Source organism: Sarcophilus harrisii, chromosome 3 (assembly GCF_902635505.1).
Source record: "Sarcophilus harrisii chromosome 3, mSarHar1.11, whole genome shotgun sequence".
In the NCBI taxonomy this organism is placed as follows: domain Eukaryota; kingdom Metazoa; phylum Chordata; class Mammalia; order Dasyuromorphia; family Dasyuridae; genus Sarcophilus; species Sarcophilus harrisii.
Genome location: NC_045428.1, coordinates 596831446 through 596857216, shown reverse-complemented (window position 1 = coordinate 596857216; position 25771 = coordinate 596831446). Strand labels below are relative to the sequence as shown.

The 25771-nt window shown below is 37.8% G+C and overlaps 1 protein-coding gene across 1 annotated transcript; it reads right to left on the bottom strand.

Moving 5' to 3' along the window:
* On the bottom strand, positions 1–20121 carry LOC100916107 (vomeronasal type-2 receptor 26-like). Its single transcript, XM_031961696.1, has 6 exons — positions 19992–20121; positions 16352–16710; positions 10332–11156; positions 5379–5634; positions 3567–3653; positions 1–1559 (listed from the first exon to the last, which is right to left on the bottom strand). Exons 1-6 carry the CDS (start codon positions 20119–20121, stop codon positions 574–576), a joined length of 2643 nt encoding a protein of 880 aa, XP_031817556.1. The 3' UTR covers positions 1–573.
* Between the last annotated feature and the right edge of the window lie 5650 nt (positions 20122–25771).

The window sequence follows — 25771 nt, the reverse complement described above, 5'->3', positions numbered from 1 at the left end:
ACTATAAATCCTATGATTCCAGTGAAAAAAGAATTACTAATTTGACACAGATGCTTTGTTGCTCTTTGTGCCAAAGACCTCAAGCCTCTTGTAGCACACCACAAAGTACTTGTTTGAACCCAGCCTCAAATGACTAAGAAACCAGACCTGTCACTTAGAGGCTGGATTTATTTATTCTTAATTTTAGACCTAGGTTAGTTTGTCAGAAATCTTTCACATTCAAAGGTCGGTGTGAGAAGTTTTCTCCCTCTGTATATGTTAAATATTTCATATGTCCCACCTGGAAACTGCCTTGGTGCTGACCAATCATTACTGTTTCTTTGTTTGTACCCTATATAATGTGTAGCTCAGAGAGGCTCAGAGGGAGTAGACCACCCCCTTTTTAGATCTTTCCTTTGTTGGATGTTTGAGTAAATATCTTTCTAAATTATTTTGATTCTGAGTTTTGCTCACTATTTATAAACCATAAAAGATGATAGGATTCTGAAACCTTTTGTACTCTTTCAGTCCTATGTAAGTCATTATTTCTGGGATCCTGAGACCTTAACAAAAACAGATTAGGGAGATAGAGCCTTAAGATGAAATTGCCCCCCTGGAATGAGGGTGGATTTTGAGCCACTCCTGAGTGTTCTGATGAGGCCGCCATAGAATCACGTAGCATTTGGGGATAAAGATGCAGATCAGCAACCCAGCACCAGAGGCTAATATGGCAAAGACTTCCACAGCCACTATGGTCTTTCCCTTGGCATTTTGGTAAGCAGGAAGGAAGGAGATCCAGACACTGCAGAACACCAGCATACTGAAGGTGATGAACCTGGCTTCGTTGAAGGCGTCGGGCAGGTTCCTGGCCAAGAAAGCCACAGTGAAGCTCCCTAAGGCTAGGAAGCCCATGTAGCCCAGGACACAGTAAAAGCTGGCAATGGAGCCCTCATCACACACAATGAGGATATGGCCGGGGTCAAGGTCAGCGACCACATCTGGGAAGGGGGGAGAAGTGGCCAGCCAGACCCCACAGAGGCTCACTTGGATGAGGGAGCAGATGAGGATGATAGAATAGGACACTCGGGTACTTGTCCACCTCCTGAGCCAGCTTCCTGGCCTTGTGGCCTTGAAGGCCAGAACCACAGTGACGGTTTTGGCCAGAACCGAAGAGATGGCCACTGTGAAGGTGATTGCAAAAGTCATCTGTCGGAGGACACAGCTGGCTGTGGTTGGGCGGCCAATGAAGAGCAAGCAACAAAGGAAGCAGAGGGTGAGGGAGAGAAGCAGAGCATAGCTGAGAGTTCTGTTGTTGGATTTGACTATGGGGCTACTTCGGTGTTTCACAAAGACCACGAGAACCATCACTGTGAGGAGAGAGAAGGCAAGGGCCATGCAAGACAGAGTCACCCCCAGAGCTTCTCCATAGGCCAGGAAAGTCAGGACTTTGGGGAGGCAGCCATCTCTCTGTGTGTTTGGATACTGGTCCTCTGGGCACTTTGCACACTGCTGCATATCTGTTGAGGAAGAATCAAAACTTACACACTCCCTCATTCCCATCCTGGCCCCATTTTTGTATCCTCAGGCCATGAGAATTGGTCCTTCCCTCAGTGTCACTGATGTTAACAGACTTAGTACTATCATATGGCATAAAATCATTTTATTTAGCTCTTCCAAGGAGGAAGATCATAGGATCATAGACTTATAGTTGGGGGAACCTTTGAAGAATCCATTTTATTACATTAATAAATGTAGGAGCTGGGTTTTAATTTGTCTGCCTATTTCAACTCCAATATATTTTCCATTGTACCAAACTGCCTACCTGGACCTCAGTTTTCTTTTTTATAGTTAACTTGGGTATTTATATAGACAAAATAACTTACTTATTTCCTCTCCCCCCCCCCCCCCCGCCGTGGCAATTGGGGTTAAGTGACTTGCCCAGGGTCACACAGCCTGGACGTGTTAAGTGTCTGAGGCCATATTTGAACTCAGGTCTTCTAACTTCAGGGCTGGTGCTCTATCCACTGTACCAACTAGTTGCCCCATTCAAAGTCATTCTTAAAACAATGTTGCTATACTAGATACAATATTCTGTTGGTTCTGCTCACTCTACTAATCATGGGGAGGAAAGAAAATATGAATTCATTGACAATCATGTAGTATATATGGAAGGAAAAGCAAGTTGCACATAGTAGATTTGTAATTTCATGTACAATTATTTATAAATGTACTCTTTTATGGAAATGCTTGTTTTGTTCTGTGAATTGAAAATAAAATACATTTTTAATACAAAATATAAAAAAGGATACGAGAAAATGAAGTTAAGATATCTAGTCTATCTCCCTTCAAGCCACATAACAACATCCCAGCATAATACATAAAAATAGTTGCAGGACAACTAGAAGGCACAATAAATTAAGAATTGGCTCTGAAGTGAGGAGGACCTGAGTTCAAATCTAGCCTCAGACACAATACTTACTAGCTATGTGACCTTAGGCAAGTAACTTAACTCAAATTACCTCACAAAAATTAAATATGTGTGTATATGCATAAGCAAACACATATATTGACATTTATAATATATATGTATGTGTGTACCCATGATTCTTCAGTGCCTTCTCATTGCCCACCAAGCTGTGTCTAAATTCTTCCACCTGACTTCAGTCTTCCATGATTTATCCCTGGTACAGAAGGAGGCTGGACTTTCTCACAGATTGGTAAATTAACCATTATTGTAAATCATCAAAGTTTAGTAACCTCTTGTCCGATGAGCTAATTAAGGTTTCTGCTCAGGTAGGGATTGATTTGGATGAACTAAGATCCTTGAAAGTTGGTATTATTCATTTTCTTTTCTTTTTCACTTAGTCCAGGTGCTGTCATGGGAATATACATAACCAAAACTTAGTTAATAATTTTGATTTAGCTCAAGACTCTTAATGAGATCAAGCCCACCATTTCCTAATCTTTTGTCATCAAGTCAGAAAACCCAAGCCATGAAATAAAGTGTGGAGCTGCTGCTCTCTACACTGGGAGAAGGTACACCTGTGTTCATGAAATCACAAATCCTAATTCCGAGCTTGTTTTTCTCCTTTCCTTCCCTGGTTCCTTTCTTCTTCCTTTCCTCCTGTTATTTTATTTCAACAGTCTAGAGAGCTTCCAGTATGGAAACTCCTTTCAAGTAATATTCTGCAACCTATTAGTTATGTGGGACAAAGAGCTTCAGTGACTTTTTCAGGTTTACATAGACAATACATGTACGTGAAGAGCCATCTCTAAACATTTTAGAAACCATACCCACAAGCTGTATGTCCAATTCATTTTTTTTTTCCCAGAGGCAATTGGGGTTAAGTGACTTGCCCAGGATCACACAGCTAGGAAGTGTTAAGTGTCTGAGATCAGATTTGAACTCAGGTCCTCCTGACTTCAGGACTGGTGCTCTCCCCACTGCGCCACCTAGCCGCCCCTGTCCAACTCATTTTTGTTCCTTATTTTCATTGTGGTTTCCCAATTGGGTCCAAAGCTACCTGAAGAATGAAGAATGGCATGAGCCAGTGACAGTGATTCTACCATCACCTCTGTGCTCTCACCTCTATGATCTGCAAACTGGCCTTCTGGGCAGGGTTCACAATCAAAGCAGCAGTGGGACCATCCCTTTATAGGGACCTGGCTGGACCCTGGAGGGCAACTCTCACTACAGACAGATGGAGGGACCTGGGGGGAACCAGAGCATATACATGATTAGAACTATACTCCCTGCCCAGGAACGTTCCCAAGGTCATGACTCAGTGGCTAAAGAGATATATACGTATGACTTAACCTGGGCCAGCTTAATGTGAAGGCTGGTAGTCAGTGTCTACCACTTGATGAATAGATGCATGAGAATAGATACATAGACACTGTGGAACTCTACTGAACATGAACCTGGTCATGTCACTTCCCTGTAAAATAATCTCATTTCCTCTAGGCTAAAATCAAAATTCCTCTTTTTAGCCTTTGAAGCTTTGACTATTTGCTTGTAGCCTATCTTTTTAGACTCAGTGGACATTGTGCTCCCTTCTGGACACCATGATCTAATCAGATTTGCATTCTCAATGATCTTTATTGGAGATACTCCATTTCCTATCTCATGCTTTTGCTCTAGACCCTGATATGTACTCCATCTTCACCACTGCACCATTGGATTTTTCCTCTCTCCTTCCCCTCCCCCCTCCTTTTGATGACAAATGTACACTTTTTAAGAAAAAAGCTAGAAATTGATCTCTTGTCTTTTATTCAAGATACAGATCAAACACCCCATTCTGCCAGGATATTTTTCTGATCTTTCTGTGTCCTAATATTTTCACTTTCAAACTAACTTATATCAACTTACTTTGCATTAAATTGTATCAGTTTTCTATTTTCTATTATATACATATGTATTTACTTGTTTCTTTGCCAATAGAATTTAACTTCTTTTTTTTTGTTTGTTTTTTTTTGTAAGAATTTAACTTCTAAAACAGGTATTCCTGATAAAACAACAGAGCTTAAAAATCACTGTCATTTTCTTAGCCACTTCCAAGGCATACCAAGAGTTCAGCACTAAGACCTCGGATTCTGATTGTAGTCTTCCAGTTATTGTGCCCATTTTGAGGTCCACCATGTCACTTTTCTTTCATCTCCAAGATATATTGCCTGTTTTTTCTTTGCTTCTTTGTTTCTCCTTCCTTCCTTTCTTCGTTCCTCCATTCCTTCCTTCCTCCCTTCCTCCTTCCCTTGCCTTCCTTCCTTCTTCCCTTGCCTTCCTTCCTTCCTTCTTTTCTTCCTTCCTTCCTTCCTTCCTTCCTTTTTTTCTAATGGATTTCAGCAGGTTTTCAAGCAATAGTTAAATAAAAATATATTTTATTATAGTGAAATTTGAAAAAAAAAATCTATGGGACTGAAAAAATGGCTGCTGAAATCCATTAGAATTCTAAAATGTCATTATTCTAAGATACTTGATCCTGACATTTTTCTTTGACTCCTGAGACCCCACCTCTACCACAATCTCCCTTGTGTAATTTTTTTACTCCTACTATTTTTTCCCTCAGTTGACTGCCTTTAATATTATGTAGGATCAAGTGTTTTTATATCTGGTCCCAAGTTACTAGAATTTCACCCAGGTTTCCTTTGAATTTACTTCCACTAAACAACACCCCTACTGATGCCAGTTTCAAAGGAAGTAAGATTTCCTTGTCAGTCTGACTGGACTGACCATTATAATAACGTTAATGGTAATTAGCATTTAATTCTTTACAGAACCTTTCAGATTGAAAACCACTCCCCAGAAATTGCTGTTTGAGGGATAGAGAATTAGAATTTATTTCCCTATTTTATAGAAGTAAGGTTCCGAAAAAACCAAGGATGCCATAAAATTTAGTCACAGCCCATTCCCAGGCTACTGTGGCTCACCTGGGTCTTTCCTCCTTTCCACTGAATGGCACTCTGATTAATAATAATTTCTTTTCCAAATGGGGCTTTAGAGTCCACATAGCCAACACTGACTAGGTCAAAGAAGCCTTCAGAATTTTTCTGTACATTCCGAATTTCATACGCAGAAGGAAGATCTCCATTGGCATCAAAAAATACCTCACTTTTCTGAGGTGTGTGGAAATGTACCTTCTTAATATATTGCAAGAACTGGAGATAGGAGACATTAAGAACAAGGGTTGCCTTGAATTCCACTATATTTTATAACCATCTATTAAATACCTATTATGCAAAGGTAGCATTAGTTCTTAGCTGAGATGCAAAGGCTAGATTATTCAACAATTCAATTCAACTTTCCCCAAAATTAGTACCTCTTATTCAATCCTATCCAGCAAAATGAACCAATTTCTGGGGAGTCCCTCCCTCATTCTCATAGTTGACACATCTTTTGGGCTAAAAATTGAGTGAGTATTAAGCAAGTAACTATTTCAGTGAATTAGTATATGTCTCCCCATTAACTGTTTCATTCTGCAAATAGTGGTACCTTGTCAAGAGCCATGTGGATTTGTAATTTTCCAATCAGAAAACAGCTGCTTGATCTAGGTCTAACAGATGTAATACTAAACTTCCCAGAATTCCAACTCTACGGCAGGGAGCACAAGTTCATTGGACAGACACAGTTTTTTGAATGCCAAATGTATGCTCACCAAAAAGTTATTTTATAGAGAACTCACACAGGGCAAGAACTCACAAGGTAGTTAGAAAAAATATAAGGGCATTCACAAGGTATCTCTTAAGAACTCAGTTGTATGGCATGGGAGACACTGGTGCAAGACTGCCCAACATGGTGTACCCCAGAGAAGATGCTATGCTCTATAAGCAAAGCAGAATTGAATTGGTCCAAAGAAAACACAAAATACACAAAATAAGAGTAGTTACTCCAAATGTTCATATGGATTGTTTGTGTCCAAACTGTGGCAGAACATTCTAGGCTCGTATCAGTCTGATTAGCCACAGTCGAACACACTGTAACTCGATTCTAATATAGTGATATCATTTTGGTCCTCTTAAAAAATGAACAAGAATAACACACAAAAAAAGGTGTAATAGAAGTGTTTAGAACAGAAAACAAGCAAGGAAGACAATTATATACAATTGTTGCTGTTTACTGTTTTCCATCTTAGTATGAAATCAGGAAGCAAATAAATTGCGTGCAATAAAATAGAGCAATAAGAAATAAGATATGTATCAAGCGACCATGAACCTAAAGTTCTCCTAGACTCTAGAAGTTTTCCAGACACTGCAGGATGTGCATTAAATTCAGCAGAAATGAACAATGAGCTTTAGATCCCCAGGATTCCTTTATTCACTTGTGATAGGACAGAAGGAGAGTCAACTAGAAGCTTAATTCATTCTTCCAAGAGGACCTGCCATAAGAGGATGATATACAAACTCTAAACTCAGGATCTCACATTTTCATGCTAGTTGGTACAGTGGATAGAATGCTAGGCCTGGATTCAAGAAGAACTGAGTTCAAATGTAGCCTTGCATAAGAGCTGTATGACCCTGGGCAAATCACTCATTTCAGTTTCCTCACCTATTAAATGGGATGGAGAAGAAGATGGCAAACGAATCTTTGCCAAGAAATCCCCCCAAAATTATTCTTTATAGAATTGGACATGACTGAAACAACTGAATTACAAAAACAAATCAGGTCTCCTTAGGTCTTCTGTTCCTAAGCAGAGAATTCTTTAGTCTTTTTCTTGATACTGGCATGATCTTCTATCTTGTCATTGTCTTTCCTGGAATATGCTGCCAAGAACTGAATATGATGCCCATTTGTGGTCTGACTAGGACATAGGACAATAGGATTATTACTAACATCACTGGGTACCATGCATCTTAAATACAGTTTATGATGGAATTTACTTTTTAGGTTGCCATATTTTCTTTGGCATCATACTGAATTTCCAATCCACTCAAATCCCAGATTTGTTTTATCACTAATCATGTCTCCCCATATTGCATTTCTAAAATTAATTTTGAACCTAATGTCTTTTCATCTATATTCATATTAAGTTTTCTTAGACTTAGCCTAATTTTCTAGTCTGTTGAATCTTTTGGGATTGCTGTTCTCTCATTTAACATGGTACCTATGTCTTCTGACTTTTTATCACCTGCAAATTTAATAAATGAGCCATCCATGCTTTTGTCCATACCACTGGGTAAAAATTAGAGCATTGAGTCAAGACTGAATCTTTGTGGCCGTCATCTGGAGATTGGTTTCCAAGTTGAAATCAAAACGCTACTAACCACTGGAATTACCTCGAGTTTTAAATCCAACTAACTGAAGTATCATGTACTTCATACTACCCCACATTTTCCATAAGAATAAATGGGAGATCTTATCAAATGCATTGCTATGACAAACTAAAGTATAGCATTACCCCTCCACACCTACTTTTTTTTTTTGCCAGATATGTAACAAAAGAAGGATGGATCTCATGAAATTATAGAAAATTCCTAAGTCCCTCAACCACCACATGGTAACACTTTCTCTGCAATTCATAATTTTTTAGTTATCTAAAAAGCATTGGAGAATTAAATGATTTACCTGAACTCAAAAAGCCAGTAAGTGTCAGAAGTTGTACTTGAACCCATGTCTTGCTAATTCTATGCAATATGCTGTAGAGTCTCTATCTGGCTCATAACACTTTGAAAAAGGGAACTAAAATTAGTCTGACATGGTGTGTCCCTAAAGAATCTCTCTGACTTTTAATTTTTAACTTTTCATTAAATATTTTAAGTTGTATATTGTATAATTAATATAACAAGTGATTCACTCTATAGACCTTCAATGATCATTCTCTCTTTCTGCAGTCTTTTTTCTTCCCCCAGTATAGTACATTTTGTTGCAATAATATTTTAAAGAAACTTAGAACTAGAGAATAAAGTTTTCTTTTTTGGAATAGGGCATCTAGTTCTATCATTTGATAGGTAAGGAAAATGACATCCAGAAAAGTAAAGTCCATACATCTATAACCTGGGGACTTGTGAATGAGAGCATAGTCCTTAGAATGTGCCCTGATCTTTACAAAGTGATCATGTGGAAAGCTGTAAGGAGACTATTCCCAACCATAAGAAGTGTTGGTACTGTGTGATTATGAAAAAGTCTCCCAACTGATTAAGGAAAGAGGAGGATTAATAATGAATTTTGGAGCCTGAACTGAGTTAGCATACAGTAATATCCTTCTTTTCTTTTTTTTTTTCTTCCCATGAGTAAGTTAGGCAAGACTGAATGAAAATGGCTGTGAAGTGCATTATCTTACTAGTAGTTCTGCACCAGTGAGCACATGTGCTTTTTCTTCCCCTATCAAGGAGATGACTATCCAAACATGGAATTGATGGTTTTGAAAGTGAAAACATTGAATGGTTAAAATAACCATTAGAGGACAAAACTGGGACTAGTTTGTATCAGTTGGGACAAGAAAACAGTAGCAGATGATAAGGAAAGCACAGCGTGTAGAAGGACAACTACCCAAAGACAGCTAGGGCTTCTTAGGTCATGACTCCTGATTAAATGGAGAAGTGCTGTTTATAGGCTCTAGAAAGACACAGGTCCTCTGAGTTTTGCAGAAAGATACATCCAAAGTGACATCTCATGAATCCACATAGGGGAAAAAAACTTCTGGAATCAAAAGTTTTGATTGCTCCTCTATCCCACTTGTTTTCCACATGTTTTTCTCATTATCTTTTACTTAAAGTTTGATCTATATCGAATGACCCTGTGTGTGCAAGAGGATGCATCACAGTTTGGGGGGAATGTTTTTCATTATTATTTGTGTTATGCCTCCTCAATAAATTCATCTACTTGATTGGTTAAGATGATGTCCTTCACAGAAGGTTCATACTCAAATGAAACCCCAGGTTTGGATAATAAAACATAGGTAATAAACAGAAATTTTCAAGTAAATGTTTTTGTTCCACAGAAACCTTAAGGTCACAAAATCAGTCTCATACAATTTCTGAGTTGTGGAGGACCTTAGTCCTCCCAACTCATACCTCAAGACGGGTAGTTGAATGGTGCAGTGAATAGAGTACTAGTCTTGGAGTTAAGACCTGAGTTCAATTTCAGTCTCAGATGTATTATAGGTATATGATTTTGTGTAAATCATATTTTCTTCAATTTCCTCATCTGAAAAATTAAGTGAAAAAGGAAGCAGAAAACTACTCTTATTATCTTTACCAAGAAAATCCTAAATGGACTACCTGCCATCTAGGGGAGGGAGTAGAGAGAAGGAGGGGAAAAGTGGAACAGACCACAAGGGTCAATGGTTGAAAAATTACTCATGCACATGTTTTGTCAATAAAAAGCTACAATAAAAAATAAAAGATTAAAAAAAAGAAAATCCTAAATGGAATTAGAAAGAGGCATAATCAACTAATAAACTAAAGAATAACAACATATTCCACAAGAATCCTGGAAAGAATATACTGGAGAAGGATTGTACAACTTGTTTTTGAAGGCTCACAAAAGAGGTAACTTTGGAATACCTCTAATTATTAGGATTTTTACTTACTTTAATTCTTTTCATGTTAAATAATATCTACTTATTCCTCTTCATTTGGAACTTAATATAGTTGATTTTTGAAGCATAGTAATATTAATTGATATTGAATATTATTACATTTGTCCCAACATTCTAGCCTGTCAAGATTTTATTTATAATCTGTATTCATCATGGTATTTTTCTCTCCAAGACTTGTTCTCTTGGTCATTTTGATCCTTTGCTTTCAGAGTCACTGGATTCTCAGTCTGCTTCCTCACATCTCAAATGGCCATAAATATAATTAAAATATATATGTATATTTATATACCTAAATAGCTACATCTTTCATTCTCTCACCTGCCAGGGTCTTAAAGTTTTAACATCTGGGCACATCCAATTTCCAGGAGGCCCGTTTTCTATTTCACACAAACTCAGATCCTGGAGTGCATGGGCTATACTGTACACTGCTTTGTAGGCATTGTAGTTTATGTTCAGTTTTCCCACATTGAACACAGGGGTATGTTCATTTTGTAGGTGCTCTGATCCTGTGCAGAAATGGCCGCCTCCAGTCTCTGTCTTATTCTCTAGAGAGCTACGGTCCTGGTCCTGCCATCTACAATTAAAGACATTTTCCCAAAAGATTTTCACAAAGATGTCCTCTGAGGCCCTATCTGGATGTAGATGGCTGAAGAATTTTGGGAGCCCTTGAGTTGTTGGTTGAGGTAGAGAGATGCTGATAATTTGAGGAACATTTGGGTTGTGCCTTATCAATTCCTTCCATTCGACATAGCTTCTTAGCCATATTTTTCCAGCAATATCACTTAATGAGAAAAAATCTAAGTCAAGAAAAGTCCAAGTACTTAAAATTGTAATGAAGACTTTGGCTGTTGATTTTTTCAACATATCTAGTCCATGCTGTAACCTCTCTGGAAACTGAAAAGTAGGAATATCTATGAAGAATTCCCAGCAAATGCCAAACTTCTCCAGCTCAGTTCTCATCAGGGAACTACTTTGATGCCCAAAATTATCATCATGAGAAACAACTGCTACCCAGGTCCACCCAAAATGCTTCAGCAAGATGGCAATACTTTGGATCCAGGTTTGGTCATTGGGAATTGTCCTTAGGAATGAAGGAAAGTCGGTTTTGTCACTCAAGCTGGTTATGCTGGATGCATAGCTGATCTGGAAGGAAAAGACATTTCTTAGGAATGAAATAACAAGTCCCAGGAAGAGAGACATACAAAAAATGCTCATTACATAAGTATTGCTAGATCAACCCTTTTTTTATTCTAGCTTTTTATTTACAAAACATATGCATGAGTAATTTTTTAACATTGACCTTTGCAAAACTTTCTGTTCCAAGTATTCCCCTCCTTCCTCCTATCCCCTCCCCTTCATGGCAGGTAGTCCAATACATGTTAAGTATGTTAAAATATATGTTAAACCCAATATAGGTATACATATTTTTATAGTTATGTTGCTACACAAGAAAAAATGGATCTAGAAAGAAAAAAAACCTGAGAAGGAAAACAAAAATGCAAGCAAACTATAACAAAAAGAGTGGAAATGCTATGTTATGGTCCACACTCATTTCCTATAGTTCTCTCTCTGGGTGTAGCTGATTCTCTTCATCACTGAACAATTGGAACTAGTTTGAATCATCTCATTCTTGAAGAGAGCCGCGTCTATCAGAAATGATCATAGTATAATCTTGTTGTTGCTGTGTATAATGATCTCCTGGTTCTGCTTATTTCACTTAGCATCAATTCATATAAGTCTCTCCAACCCTCTCTGAAATCATCTTGCTGGTCATTTCTTATAGAACAGTAATATTCCATAGCATTCATATACCACAATTTATTCAGCCATTCTCCAGTTGATGGGCATCCATTCAATTTCCAGTTTCTAGCCACTACAAAAAGGGCTACCACAAACATTTTTGCACATGTGGCTCCCTTTCCCTCCTTTAAGATCTCTTTGGGATATAAACCCAGTAGAAACACTGCTGGATCAAAGGGTATGCACAATTTGATAACTTTTTGAGCATAGTTCCAAATTGCTCTCCAGAATGATTGGATTCATTCACAATTCCACCAACAATGTATCAGTTTCCCAGTTTTCCCACATCCCCTCCAACATTCATCATTATTTTTTCCTATCAGATAGATCAACTCTTAATATTAACAAATATTTACTTTACTATCTAGCATTTTTTGGTAAACATTCTCAATTTTCTGACTTCTCACATGGAAAGTTAGGCTCTTATTCATCCATCCTTCTATCCATCCATCCATCCAGTTAAATATCTATCTGAACAATTATCAATAAGCTTGAATATTTCAATATGCAAATATTTCAATATACTAAATACATTTCTATACAAAGAAGCAAAAATATAACACATGACACATGAAAATACAAACTTGCATTACATAACATTTTAAAACCATGACTATTTATCTTGATAGTAACAGAATTACTCTTAGTGCCATTTCTTACTGAATATTCTTGTTTCTTTAAATTTATTCCTTTTATCTTTTTTCTCTCTTTTTTCTTCCTCCATTTCTTTTCTCCCTCCCTTCTCTCCCTTCCTCCTGTTTTCCTTTCCTTTCTTCCTTCGCTGTCAACCTTTCTCCTTCCTTTAGCCCCTTTTTTCCTTTTTGTCTCTTTTTTTCCTTTTTTTTTTTTTTTAATTTCTCTTCCCTTTGAAGTGGAAGACTCTGAATAATAAATGAGTATATAATTCATCCTTGATTTATAATTGCATTTATTGTGTCAGAAAGGAAATTCTGTACCTTTTCTTCAGTCATACAGATTATATGAGTACTGAGAAATTTAAGCAGCTTCTTACAGTCAGCATTTCTCAGAGATGACTTAAACATAAGTTTTTTTTCTGACTTTAAAGATATGCTATCCATTACACCATGTTGTCTCTCCCATAATCAAGCAAAAAATAAACCAACATATTAGCCATATCTGAAAATATATCTCTCTTCTCCCTCCCTTATCCCATTCTAAGGAAAGAGACAAGTTTCATTGTGTTTCCTGAAGCCCTAAAAGGTCCTACATTGACCAATTGTAAAGTTTTTCAAAGTTGCTTTGCTTTACATCAGTTTACTCATTATTCTCTTTATTCCGATCTTTTTACTTTGCATTAATTCATTTAAGTATACCCAGTTTTTCTGAATTCATCATACTCATATTTTCTTATGATTAATGTTTCATTTTATTCATATACAAGTTTTGTTTTTCTAGCTGTTCTTAAATTTCAGCTCCCACTTTATTTCCAATCATGGTTACTACAAAAACAATGTTACTGTAGTTATTATGTACACTTGGATTCTTTTTCTTGGATTTCTTTAATCTTTTTTTTTATGAGGTATATCTTAATAGTTTTATCACTCTCATAGGGTAGGATATTTTGGTAATATGGGGATTAAGTTCCAAATTGTTTTCCAGAATGAGTGGAGCAATTATGAGCCCTATTGGCAAATTGCATAGCAGCATGTCTGTCCACTCATAGACCTTCCATTGATTGACTTTTTAGGTCTATCTTTGTCAATCTGATGGATAGTAAATCTTGGAATTCTTGTGCTTGTAATTCTCTTGCCATTAATGATTTGGAGTATTTTCAAATGACTATTTGAAGTTTCTATCTATTTTCAAATGTCTTGTGCAATCCTTTTAATAATTCTTATTTGTATTATATATTTGCATAATTGCCCTATAAATCTTTTATATCAGACTTTGATATCAAAGAAATTTGTTGTACAAAATTTCCACAATTGACAGTAATTCACTGTTGGTGGAGTTGTGAAATGATCCAATCATTTTGAAAGCAATTTGAAACTATGCCCAAAGAGCTATAAAACTGTAGACATTCCAATTCAGCAATACCAAAAACATCCAAAAAAGAGAAAAGGACTTTTTTGTACAAAAATATTTATAACAGCATTTTTTGTGATGACTAAGAACCGGAAATCAAAGAGATGTCTATCAACATGACTAAATGTTGAAATGACTAAACGAGTTGTGGTATATTATTGTAAGAGAATGTTATTGTGCTATGAGAAATAGTGAGCAGCAGGTTATTTTTACCTTATTTCCAAGTCCGATTTTTCTTGTGCAGCAAAATAACTGTATATATATATATATATTGTGTTTAACATATTTAACATGTATTGGTCTACTTGCCATCTAGGGGAGAGGATGGGAAAAAGGAGGGGAAAGTTGGAACAGAAGGTTTGCAAGGGTCAATGCTGAAAAATTACCCATACATATATCTTGTAAATAAAAATCTGTAATAAAATAAACAAACAAATAAATAAACAAACAAGCAAATAAACAAAAAAATAAAGAGAAATAGCAAGCAGGATGACTTCCGAAAAATTTGGCAAGACTTACACAAACTGATGATAATGAAGATAACGATACAGAACCAGGAGAATTTTGTACATAATAACAGCAATATTGTATAATGAAGAACTGCAATCTTAGCTATTCTCAGCAATACAATAATCAAGACAATCCCAAAGGACTAATGATGAAGAATACTATTTATCTACAGAAAAAGGACTAATATTGTTTGAATACAGACTGAAGCATATTTTTCACTATTTTCTTCATCTTTTCCCTTTCATTTAGGTATTTTTGTACAAAATGAGTAATATGGAAATTTGTTTTACCTGATTGTACACGTGTAACCTATATCTGATTGCTTACTGGCAATCAGAAGGGGGGGAAGGAGAGGAGAAAAGGAGGCAGAGATAGAATTTGGAACTTAAAACTTTAATTAAAAATGTCTTTTTAAAATGTCCAAGTTGAATTTTTCCTCTTAATTCAAACTACATTGATTTTTTGTGTAAGAGCTCTTGCTTTATTTAATTGGAAAGACTTTTATTTTCAGGGGTTAGTCAGCCTCTTATTTAATTATGAATTCTTTCACTACCCATGGTTGTGAAAAGAATAGCCTTCCCACTATTTTACTCTCTCTGAAAAAGACATGACTGTTTATATGTGCAATGACTGGTTTCACACCAACCCCAATTAATGTAATTTGCAAAAGAGATTTTATGCCTTGATACCTTTTATATAAGTACACCTTTTTGATTGAAATTTAGAATCAATCATCAAGGGTGATGAGGTATAAACTACTTTGGGTCAAGAAGGGAATAGCTGATGGGCTAATCATATCAACTACATGGCACTTTAAATAGCAAAGGGGTTGGGCTTATTATAGTATATAGCTTTTAATTATAGTCTAAATATAATTTTTGTCAGACTTTTTTTGCTTTTCATAGCAGTTTTGTGAAGCAAATTGCTTTAACTTAGAAATAGCATAGGTCATGGTGGATAGAGACTTGGGCCTGGAGTCAGGAAAATCTGAATTCAAATTTAATCTAAGATTCTTCTTAGTTGTGCAGGCCTTGGCTCTGTTTCTCTTTTTTCAACTGTAAAACTGGGATAATAATAGAAACTCATAGGATTGTCATGTGCATTAAATGAGATAATATTTGTGCTATATAGAAAGTTCTATATTAATATTTCTTTTATTCCCTCTTTTTCTTAACCTAGCAATTTGTATTCTTCAGTTTAATATGATATTACTAATGTTGGTTGCTTCTGGGTCTTGTATACCTAATCATTTTACTTTCAAATTTTCTATTTTTTTTTAATTCAGTAGCAAATATCATGGTATTAACAATTTTGTCAGAACTCTAGATCTGGTACTACCAAATTCTTCTTTTTCTTTATTTTCCATGAGATCCTCGATCTTTTGTACTTCCACGTGAATTTTGTTATTGTTTATCCATTTCTACAAAGTAAAGACTTGGGAATTTGAGTACTATTACACAAAATACCTCAATTAGTCCATGTAGAAAAGCTAAGCTCCCAGCCTATAATTACAGCAACAATAGTCCCGGCACTTGCATTTATATAGTTCTTTAAAAAGAAAGAATTAAATTCATAGAGTCCCAGAAATGTAGAGTTGGAAGGGCCTCAAAGAGCACTTAGTCCAACCCATATACAACCATGAATTTCCCCTGTGACATCTTTGAAAAATAGGTATGGATCATTGCACACATTGTCAGAAGGAACAACTGTGTTCACCAATTGTGCTTAACTGTTTCACTTTTGTATTATAAGGGCGGATTCAGTACTTTAAGAATATTGGAAAATGATCATGTTACGGAAGGGGTGCAAGAACCAATGAAACTCATTAAAATCAACTATGTAGGTAACTTTGGTGTGTAAAGTTAAGTATCTCCATTCAGTGAGGTCAGTGAAGGGCCTTGGTTAATGTTACTAGAGCTGATAGAGGAATAGAAGTGATAAGGGGGTAGCAGGGAATAGAACAGGGCTCTGGAGTTACTCACCTGGGGAAATTTATAAAGCCCCAACCATCTAGCTATTGGCACAGACAGAGCAGAACGAAGCTCCCCAACAAGGGCAGTCAGAGGAGGGTGGGCTCTGCAGCTGTAATTAGGGATGGGCTTCCCCTGCCCAGTCAGGAAGTCCATGATTCCCAGGAGAGCCCCAGCGGTAGAGTCCCCAGAATTCCAGATGGAGAATCCCAGGGTGAGGTTGGGAAGCAAGTGAACATCTCTGTTGATTTCCTCAGTGGCAAAGACAAAACCCTGGGAAGCTGCATAACCCCAAGTTGAAAAGCTGAGTATGGATGAAAAATGAGAAAGCTGGTTTTTGCTACTATTTGCAGCCAATTTTAGTGAAATGTCTTTTTAGCTCCTATTCCCCACTCCATTGATTTCCCATTAGTAATCATTTCCAAACATGAAAATAACAACCTTTCTTTCTATGTATTAAGACTGACAAATGACCTCCTCATAGCAACTTTGTGATTTAGGTAAGTGGTGCAATGATCAAAATTGTTTTCATTTTACAGAAGAGGAAACTAGGAGTCAGAAAGAGGAAAGGGTTGCCCAAGATGACAAAACCTCTAAGTCTCAGAGCTAAGACACAAACCTTTTTATTCTATCCCTTCCTCCCTTCCCCAACATTTCTATCCTCTGTTTCTGTCCCATCCCCCACCAGCAGCTTCAACAATTTCATTCAACAAACCTATTCAACATCCATTTAGCACAGGGAAGTCCTGGACTCAGTTTCAGAAATACAGTGTAATGAGAGCCAATTTTTGAAGCATATCCAGATACTCCTTGTGGGGCTCCAATCCAAGCATCCATATGGAAGCTTGGAGCAAGATGATTTCCTGCTGCAATGAGTCAGGCACCATACTGTGTGCTGTGTTCTGTAAGATAGCACAGAGATCCCTAAAATTGGGTACTGAAAGCAGGAAACCTCTGGAGTGAGAGAGCTGTCTTTTTATAAAAAGAATACACATATCCTTTTGTTGTTTTCTTTTCTTTTCTTTGTTATAACTGTGAGCAAGGCTCACTTTGAACTGCCTCAGTTGGAGTCCAGGACTAGAGCAGAGATTTTTGTGAGAGTGAGTTTCAGCAGATTTTTTGTCTCCATCAGCCAATCAGGGGGTTGTTTATCATCATTCAGTATAAGTCCCAGAGTCATCATTCCCGGGAAGTAGGCTTAGCCCAAAATTTTGTGTGGTTGGTTAGTTGGACTAAAACCAGGAAGGGATATCTGGGAACACCATAAGGACTGGCTTCCGTTGGCCAGTCCATGCCATTACCCTAAGACAGACAGAGGTAACAGGCTCAAGAATAACAATATTTTGGGGGGAATAACAAACATGGAAATAATAGTGGCTGTTATTTATATGGTGGGAGGAGAAGAAAATTAGCATTTAAAATTAATTGCTTCTCAAAGGCAGGTTTTTCCTCTGTTGGGTTCTACTTGCATTGAAATAGAGCTCAAAAGGTAGCTATTTATGACCCATTTGGGGTTTGATCAATTTTGCTCAGCTAATAATCAGAATCTCCTTCCAATTCAATCTGAGCTTTTATCTCTCTTTTCAATGGGATGATATGAGTAGATCTGCTTTCTCAATTAGTTGAATACCTCTTTATCTTATATTTTCTATAATTAAATACAAGGTAGAGGTAATGGGGTAGAGTAGGAGATTGTATCTCATTTTTATTACTGTTTTAGAATGGGAAGAGTTACTAGATCTCAGAATTCAGCCCTTTCATTTTACATGTAAGAATATCAAGACTCAGGGAGATGAAATGATTTGCTCAGCTAATAAGTGTCTGAGGCAGGATGTGGATCCAGGCCTTTCTTAGTGTAAATCCAGTATACTATTTATGATCACATTATGTCTCTTCCCTTCCACCCTACTCTCTCCTTTTCTATAGCATTGTAAGTTTTGCTAAACACTCAACATATATAACATGACCTTTATAAAACTCAATAAGATGGGCCAATGTAAGGTATTATTAATTACCTATATTATAGATGGGGAAGTAGAAGCCTAGAGAGAGATGTGACTACAATTTGTTAATAAAACTAGTCATTGTCAGGCCTGTGAGCTGGTCTTTGGTATCTCATGCTTCCAGGGGCCTGAATCCCTCCTTTACACCTCACAGTGGGAGTATGTTTGTGGGATATCTCTGAACATCTTTAGAATATAGGTTGGATGACCATTCTGGAGGATTCCTGCTCATTCACTCATTCATTCAATTAATAAGTGGAATGGATCTGACTGCATGATTTCAGTGGGGTTTTTTATGAGATTTATACTCTGATATTAAATATGTAGGGGCAGTGAGTTCCCTATGACTGGAGATCTTGAAGGAAAAACTGGATGACTATTGGTTGAAGAATTTTGGAGAGATGATAGAATTTATCAAGACCAGAGAAAGGTAACTATACTGGACAGGCAGACAGATGGAAGAAACAGAAAAAAAAAAAGAGTGGATTCATCAAAAAGAAGCTGTACAAAACTTACCTCATTTCTTTTTTGGTAAAAATTTCTAAATTGCTAAATGCAATGATCTTTTGAGAGAATGAAAACTGATTCTACCCCAGGCCTGCAAACACAATTTATCCTTTTCCTGAGGCTCAGTTGCTTTCTTTCTCCCCAGTAATCCTATAAAAGGACTTTCCTGTCTTCAATTTTGAGGGTCAAGTGGGTATTGGATTAAATGAAATGTTCTAGTTAAGACAAAAAAATGATAATTTTGTAATGGATTAAATTTCTGGGTCTGCATCCTACTTTGTGACTGTGGACAAGTCACTTCAATCTATGCTTCCTCTGTATAATTAATTCCAGCAAGCCTGGCATTTCTTCTTTTATATGGCTGTGATAGGCAAGTAAGATTGTAGAATCACAGAATCCCTGAGTCCATAAATATCATGGATTTATAACTGGAAAGGACAAGGATTGTAGGTCCTGGAGTCCAACACCCTTGTTTTGCCAGGTCCAGAAAGATGGAATTATTTGTCTAATGTTACATAGATAGTAAGTGATAGAGGCAAAATTTGAACCAGCATTCCCTGATTCATTGCTCTTTCCACCATACTATGCCCCCTCTTATTGGGAATATCATCCCATCTGAACTTGGAAAAGAATATATTTTATAGCTCACTCAATAAGTGATAGAAATTTGTCTTTTGAGGACCTATTGAGGATCCCTATTCTTCTCTTGGATAATTGTGATTATCAAGACATTCTTTCTGAATCTAAAAGAAATTATGCTTCTTTTAAATCTACACACACACACACACACACACACACACACACACACAAACACACCACTTTTAAGTGTTCCCATTGTTACTCTCTGGGGACTAGCAGGGCAAGTTCAATTCTCAAGCTCCATGATATCCCTTTGAATGGTTAATTTCCTCATCTGTAAAATGGTGAACTGGTTCACCATATCCTTCTAGGGACAAATCCAATTAGCCTATTGAATAGAAGCTCTTAACTGAATAAATTTAGTTCTGCTACATCTCATTCTGTTTTTTGGGGGAATTTCCAAGCACAAATGTCATATCATACTCACCCTGTGGAGTTCCCTCTAACAGGTGGGGAAACAAAGTCACCAGCAAGCAGGGAGTTTGTTGAAATGGGGAAAGTACCTCCTATCAGCACATCCCCACTCCTGTCTTGTTTCTGGGCTGCTCCCTTCAGCTTCCCACTCAAGGGCTCCATACAAATGGAGAGAGGCAGAGTCTCCAGAAGGAGGAAAAGCAGACTATAGAGAATCATGTTCGGACCAAGTGTCCCCATTCTGAGGAATGGGTGAGCACATATGTATCAGGAGGCTGGAGAAAATAGAGTCCTTGGAAACTTCCACAATCCAGAACGTAGGGCTTTGGCAGAGGCTTTCAAGAGGTCTGCTCTTATCCTTTTATCCCCAGCCTCGAGACCTCTATTCTCATCCTTCCCATGCAGGCTCTAGGGAGACCCCAGGGAGCAGCCATTTCTCCTTGAGGGTCTCAAGAGAAAGAGACATTAAACAGCTCAGGGACCCGGAGCACTGGGGAAATTGAGATTTGCTAATGCAATAGAAATAATGGTGATAGTCACATTGGAACTTAGGTTTGTTTGCTTGGTTGGTTCCAAAGCACTTTCCTTACATTTTGTAACACAGAGAATTAATGTTGTCATCCCTAGTTTTCAAATCACAGTACTCCAGCTTATCAAGGTCAAATGACTTGGCCAGAGTTATCCAAACAGATAAGAAATCAACAGGCACTTATTAAGCACCTACTATGTGCCAGACATGGGGACAATTTCTAGGAACACAAAATCTCATGAAATGGCTTCGTTTTTAAGGCATTTCCATTACTTGGGTTCAGAAAGGAGGTGTGGGATGGGAATAGAAAGATGGAATAGGGAAATGGAATAGGATGAGTATTGGGGATTGAAGAAGTGAGGAGGCAATGTCAGGGCTGGGTGATATTTCATTTTACAAATGAAGAGTAAGGGCCAGGAAATTAATGACTTGTCCAAAGTCCAATAACTGTCAAAGCTAGGATCAAAATGGGTTCCTCTGAGTCGGCAGTGGAGTAATTTCAGCTCAATAAAAGGCCTGATTAACAATTCTTTTCACATTGTGTGTGGAGGAGATCTATGTTTTCTTTCACAATGACATTTATGGAAATGTTTTGTATAACTTCACATGTGCTTTCTTAATAGGGCTTGGGGTTGGGGACAAGGGAGAGAATCTGGAACTCTGTAAAAAATAGTTTTATATGTAATTGGGGATAAATAAAAATATTAAAAATAAAGTACAAATATAACAGTTAAAAACAAAACAAAATAAACAAAAAAATTCTGTCACAGGCCAATGAACAAGGTGAGAAGAGCTCCCCATCCCAGAAAGTTCTCAAGCAGAAACTAGCTGAACAAAGCTTTAAAGTCAAATGGGATCTTAGAGATCATATAATCCACCTAATCTTTTCCCCCATTAAAACCACAGTAGTGAATATCAAAGCTAAGTTCAAATCTAACTCCTTTGACCCTTAGCCCCCTCTATTATGCTTCCTGCTACTCTTGACAAGAGGCAGTGTTTCCTAATGGACAGTGCTAAACTTAGACTCAGGAGACCAGGTTTCATATCTGCTTGCTTTCTTCTTAGCTATAGACTATGAGATGCAATAGATGGAGGGCTTTTCCTGGAGTCTGGAAGATCTGAGCTCAAACCCAGTCTCAGACATTTACTACCAGTATTATCCTAGGTAAGTCACTTAACAGAAATTAAAAAGTCTATCCAGTTCTATCAAAAGGAATAATAGCACCTACTTCCCAAAGTTGTTGTAAAGCTCAAATGAGACATTATTTGTAAAGTTCTTAGCAGATTGTTGGGCAGGCAAGTAATAAATGTTGTTCCTGGAGGATTCTGGGGAAGTTGCTCACTTTCTTTGCCTCAGTTTCCTCATCTGTAAAAAAGGTGAGATTAGCAAAAGTACTCTAGCATATGATAAGGTAAGTCAGTCAATATGCATTTATTAAGGACCCGCCATGTGCCAAGGACCTATTTTAAATCAGGGAATCCAAAGAAAGGTAAAAGACAATACTTTCCTCTAAGGAGCTCACAATTGAAAGGGACACACAAATAAATGGTATGTGAACCTTAATATTCTGTAGAAATGTGAACAAATACAGCTTTGGGAGGTCACCAACTTCATGAAAGCTCCCCAAATATTGGGCATAATGCTCTTACAAATTAGGGAGGTTGTTAGTAACCCAAAAGATTGGTTTAACCCAAGCATCAACATGATTAAGAAGTACAATGAAACGGATAGAAAAATAGTACATTGAAGGGAGCTAGGCAGCAACCAATGTATGGAGCCATATGGTATGATGACACAGGCTGCCCGGTGGATATGCTTTAAAGACTGTTTGTAATTGTTCAGTCTTGTTCAACTCTCTACCACCCTATTTGAGAGACACAGGACTGATTTGCCATTTCCTTTTCTAACTCATTTTCCAGATGAGGAAACTGAGGCAAACAGAATTAAGTGACTTATCTCAGTCACTTAATTTGTAAGTTCCTAAGGCCAGATGTGAATTCAGACCTACCTGACTCCAGGCCTAGCACTTTATTTACTGCACTACTTAGATGCCCTAAATATCACTATTTGTGTATTCCTATGAGCAGAAGTAAGTTTGGGCCTCCCTGATTGGTCACTTGGCAGCTCCAGTTTTTCTTTTGCTTCCAACTCACCAAGACCACATCATGAGGGTAAATGAAAATATCTATGGCCATTCAAACTCAGGTCATTATAATATTTCTTAAAACTTTATGAAATGAATGAGTGAATTATCAGTCCAATGGGGCAATTTCATGTATTATTCATGTCCACATCTTCTTATCTCCATTTTCCTGAAAGCTGAGAAGTTAAGGAACTTGGCCCAAAGTTCCAGAGGAAGGATTAAAAATGTGCTTCCATGTGTCCATGTCTAGAGTGGTAGCCACATGAGACTTCATCTCATGAGGACAACAGTGATTGGTTATGCATATGTAGGAGCCTGTCAACTCTGTGGCCAGCCCTATGACTCTTACCAAGGACTTTTCATATTTAGAAATGAGGAACCTAGATTTGCAAGGAATACTGGAGGCCATCTTCTTGGATAGATTGTTTCTGTCAGAATAATAGAACTAAGGACCAAGGAGATCAGTCCTTCCAATATTCTTGTTTTTACAGAAAAAGAAATAGGTCCAAGAAGGACTTCCTGACCACTTAATGTCTCCAAGGTCTCATGTATCGAAGACTAATGCTCAGAATTTTATTTTATTAAAGCTTTTTATTTACAAAACATATGCATGGTTAATTTTTCCAACATTGACCCTTGTACAACCTTTTGTTCCAAATTTTCCCCTCCTTTCCCTCACCCCCTCCCCTAGCTGGCAGATAGTCCAATACATGTTAAATATGTTGAAATACATGTTAGATCCAATATATGTATACATATTTATACAGTTATCTTGTTGCACAAGAAAAATCAGATCAAGAAGGAAGAAAAAGAAAACCTGAGAAAGAAAACATAAAACAAGCAAATAACAACAGAGAGAGTGAAAATGCTATGTTATGTTCCACACTCTGTTCCCATGGTTTTCTCTCAGGGTGTAAATGACTCTTTTCATTACTGGACAATTGGAACTGGTTTGAATCATCTCACTGTTGAAGAGATGCTCAGAATTTTAAAGGGTTAGGGTCTTCAAGGGAACTTGTGTTGTTGTTCAGTCAGACATGACTGACCCTTTTTGGGATTTTCTTGGCAGAGATACAGAAGTAGTTTGTCTTCCTCTGGCTCATTTTGCAAATGAGAAAACTGAGATGTTCACAAGGAGAAGTGCTTGCCCAAGGTCACAAGCTAGAAGTGTCTGAGGCTGAATTTGAATTCAGACCTTCCATACTCCAGGACCAGTGCTCTTATGCATTGTGCCACCTAAAAGTGCACAAGGAAATCGAGGGATCATATCATCATAGGGGTCATCTCAGTGGAAATTACTGTACCTCTGGAGGGAACCTCGGAGATCATTTAATACAATTTCCTCTTATTAAAGAGGAAGATCTAGAGCCTCGGGGAATCAAAGTGATTTGCCTAAAGTCTGGCAAGCAGGAGTTGTCAGAGATGGGGCATCTACCCAGTTCACCTATCTCTAATGCCAATGGTCTTTCCAGCATAATATGTATCAAATTCCCTGAACAAATGGAAGGAAAAAAAACCGAGGTCCAAAAACCTTAATTAATTTGATCAAGATCACAAGTCATAGGAATATGGAAAGAGAGATCTAAAGGGAAGAGATGACATTTAAGAAAAGAAGAGAAAAGAGAAAAAGAAGGAGCACAGAGAGAATAGCAGAAATGGGTCCAAAGGTCTTCTGGTCTTGACAGATGGCCATTATCTGGCCATCTAGACATTATCCAAAGCAGTGTTGTGTCCTACTCACACCCGTCTCTCTGTTCTGAGGCCCCTGACTCTTTGACATGTGCCCTGGTTTCCTGAATCAGAGAACAGGTAGCTTCTTGGATCTGTCTGATGCTGTTTCTCAGGGGATCCAGCTCTCCAGGCCCTTATTGAATGAATTGCTCTCATCACCTAATGAGACCGATTCTAGCTGCTCCACTACTGCCTTTCTCTTTCCCTTGGGTAGGAATTCCCATTACTAGTGGCGAGGTCCCAAAAACCTGAGTGAAAAGGCTTTCCTAATGCCTCCAAAGGGCTGGACCCACAAGGAGAGACTGAAAGTTGCTCCTGGGTCCACTTCCCCTCTTCATGACGTAGCCTGCCTTCTTTTGGGGGAATACTGCTGTGTGGAATACACACCTAGGCAGAGCCAGAGATGTCATTTGAATCTAGATGTCTCCAGTGAAAAGTGGATCTGAGGTCAGAGGACTTGACTTTGACTCTGTCATTTTCAACCTATGGGGCAATGGGCAATCAAGAAAATTCACTAAGAGTGCACTATGTGCCAAGCATTATTCAAAATGCTATGGATGCAATGGCAAAAAAGAAAACTTTATCTATTCACTTGCCTTTTGTAATGGTTGATAAGAAATATTAATGGATTTCAGAGACAGAAATATACATAGAATAGACACAAAATAGCTGCAGCCTCCTTGAGTCTTCATTTTCTTGTCTATAAAATCACCAAGTTAGACTAGAGCTCCAAATGATATTATTCCTCAGGAAATCGAGGTTGGGATGGGATGGAAACTTTAGGGCAATGGGAGTCGAATTACCCCAAATAGGGAGACTGAGCAATGAACCCAAGATGAGCTTCTAAAGGCAGGTAAAGGATAGCAAGTGGTGAAACATTGACCCAAAGAACCTCAGCCTAGAGATGCCTGGTTAGCTTCTAGGCTATTTGTGAGGTCTCAGATATCACTTTTGAGGAAGTAATTCTAGTGAATCTTGAGTGTTAGATTTGAGAAACTGTGTTTTGTGAGGTGCGGTTTCAAAGAGATTTTAATGATATATGTGTGTGATCTCTTACATGATAAAGGCATAATTTTGAGTGACTTTAATTTAGGATTTAATTTCTTTTAGGATCTCCATTCATGAATTGAGATTACCCTTTCCTTCCTTCCTCCTCTCTCCCTTCCTCCCTCATTCTTCCCTCCTCCCTCCCCTTGCCCCTCTCCCTCTTTTTTCCCCCTCTCCTTCCTTCCTTCTTTCTTTCTTTGCTTCCTTTCTTCCTCCCTCCCTCCCTCCCCCCTTCCTTCTTCCTTCCTTCCTTACTCCCTCCCTCCCTTCTTTTCTTCCTCACTCCCTTCCTTCCTTCTTCCTTTTCTTCCTCCCTTGTCATAAAAGAAAGGATATTATCAGCTGTTTTTCCATCATACCCTAAGGATCATGGGAACTATGTATCTGACTTGCAGCTGAAACCTTCCCTACATGTTAG

Coding starts and splice junctions, on each gene's coding strand:
- LOC100916107 (XM_031961696.1), bottom strand. CDS start 20,121: ATGATTCTCTATAGTCTGCTTTTCCTCCTTCTGGAGACTCTGCCTCTC. Junction 16,711..19,991: donor TGGGGATGTGCTGATAGGAG/GTACTTTCCCCA, acceptor GGAGCTAAAAAG/ACATTTCACTAAAATTGGCT. Junction 3,654..5,378: donor CAGTAGCCTGGGAATGGGCT/GTGACTAAATTT, acceptor GTTGCCCTCCAG/GGTCCAGCCAGGTCCCTATA.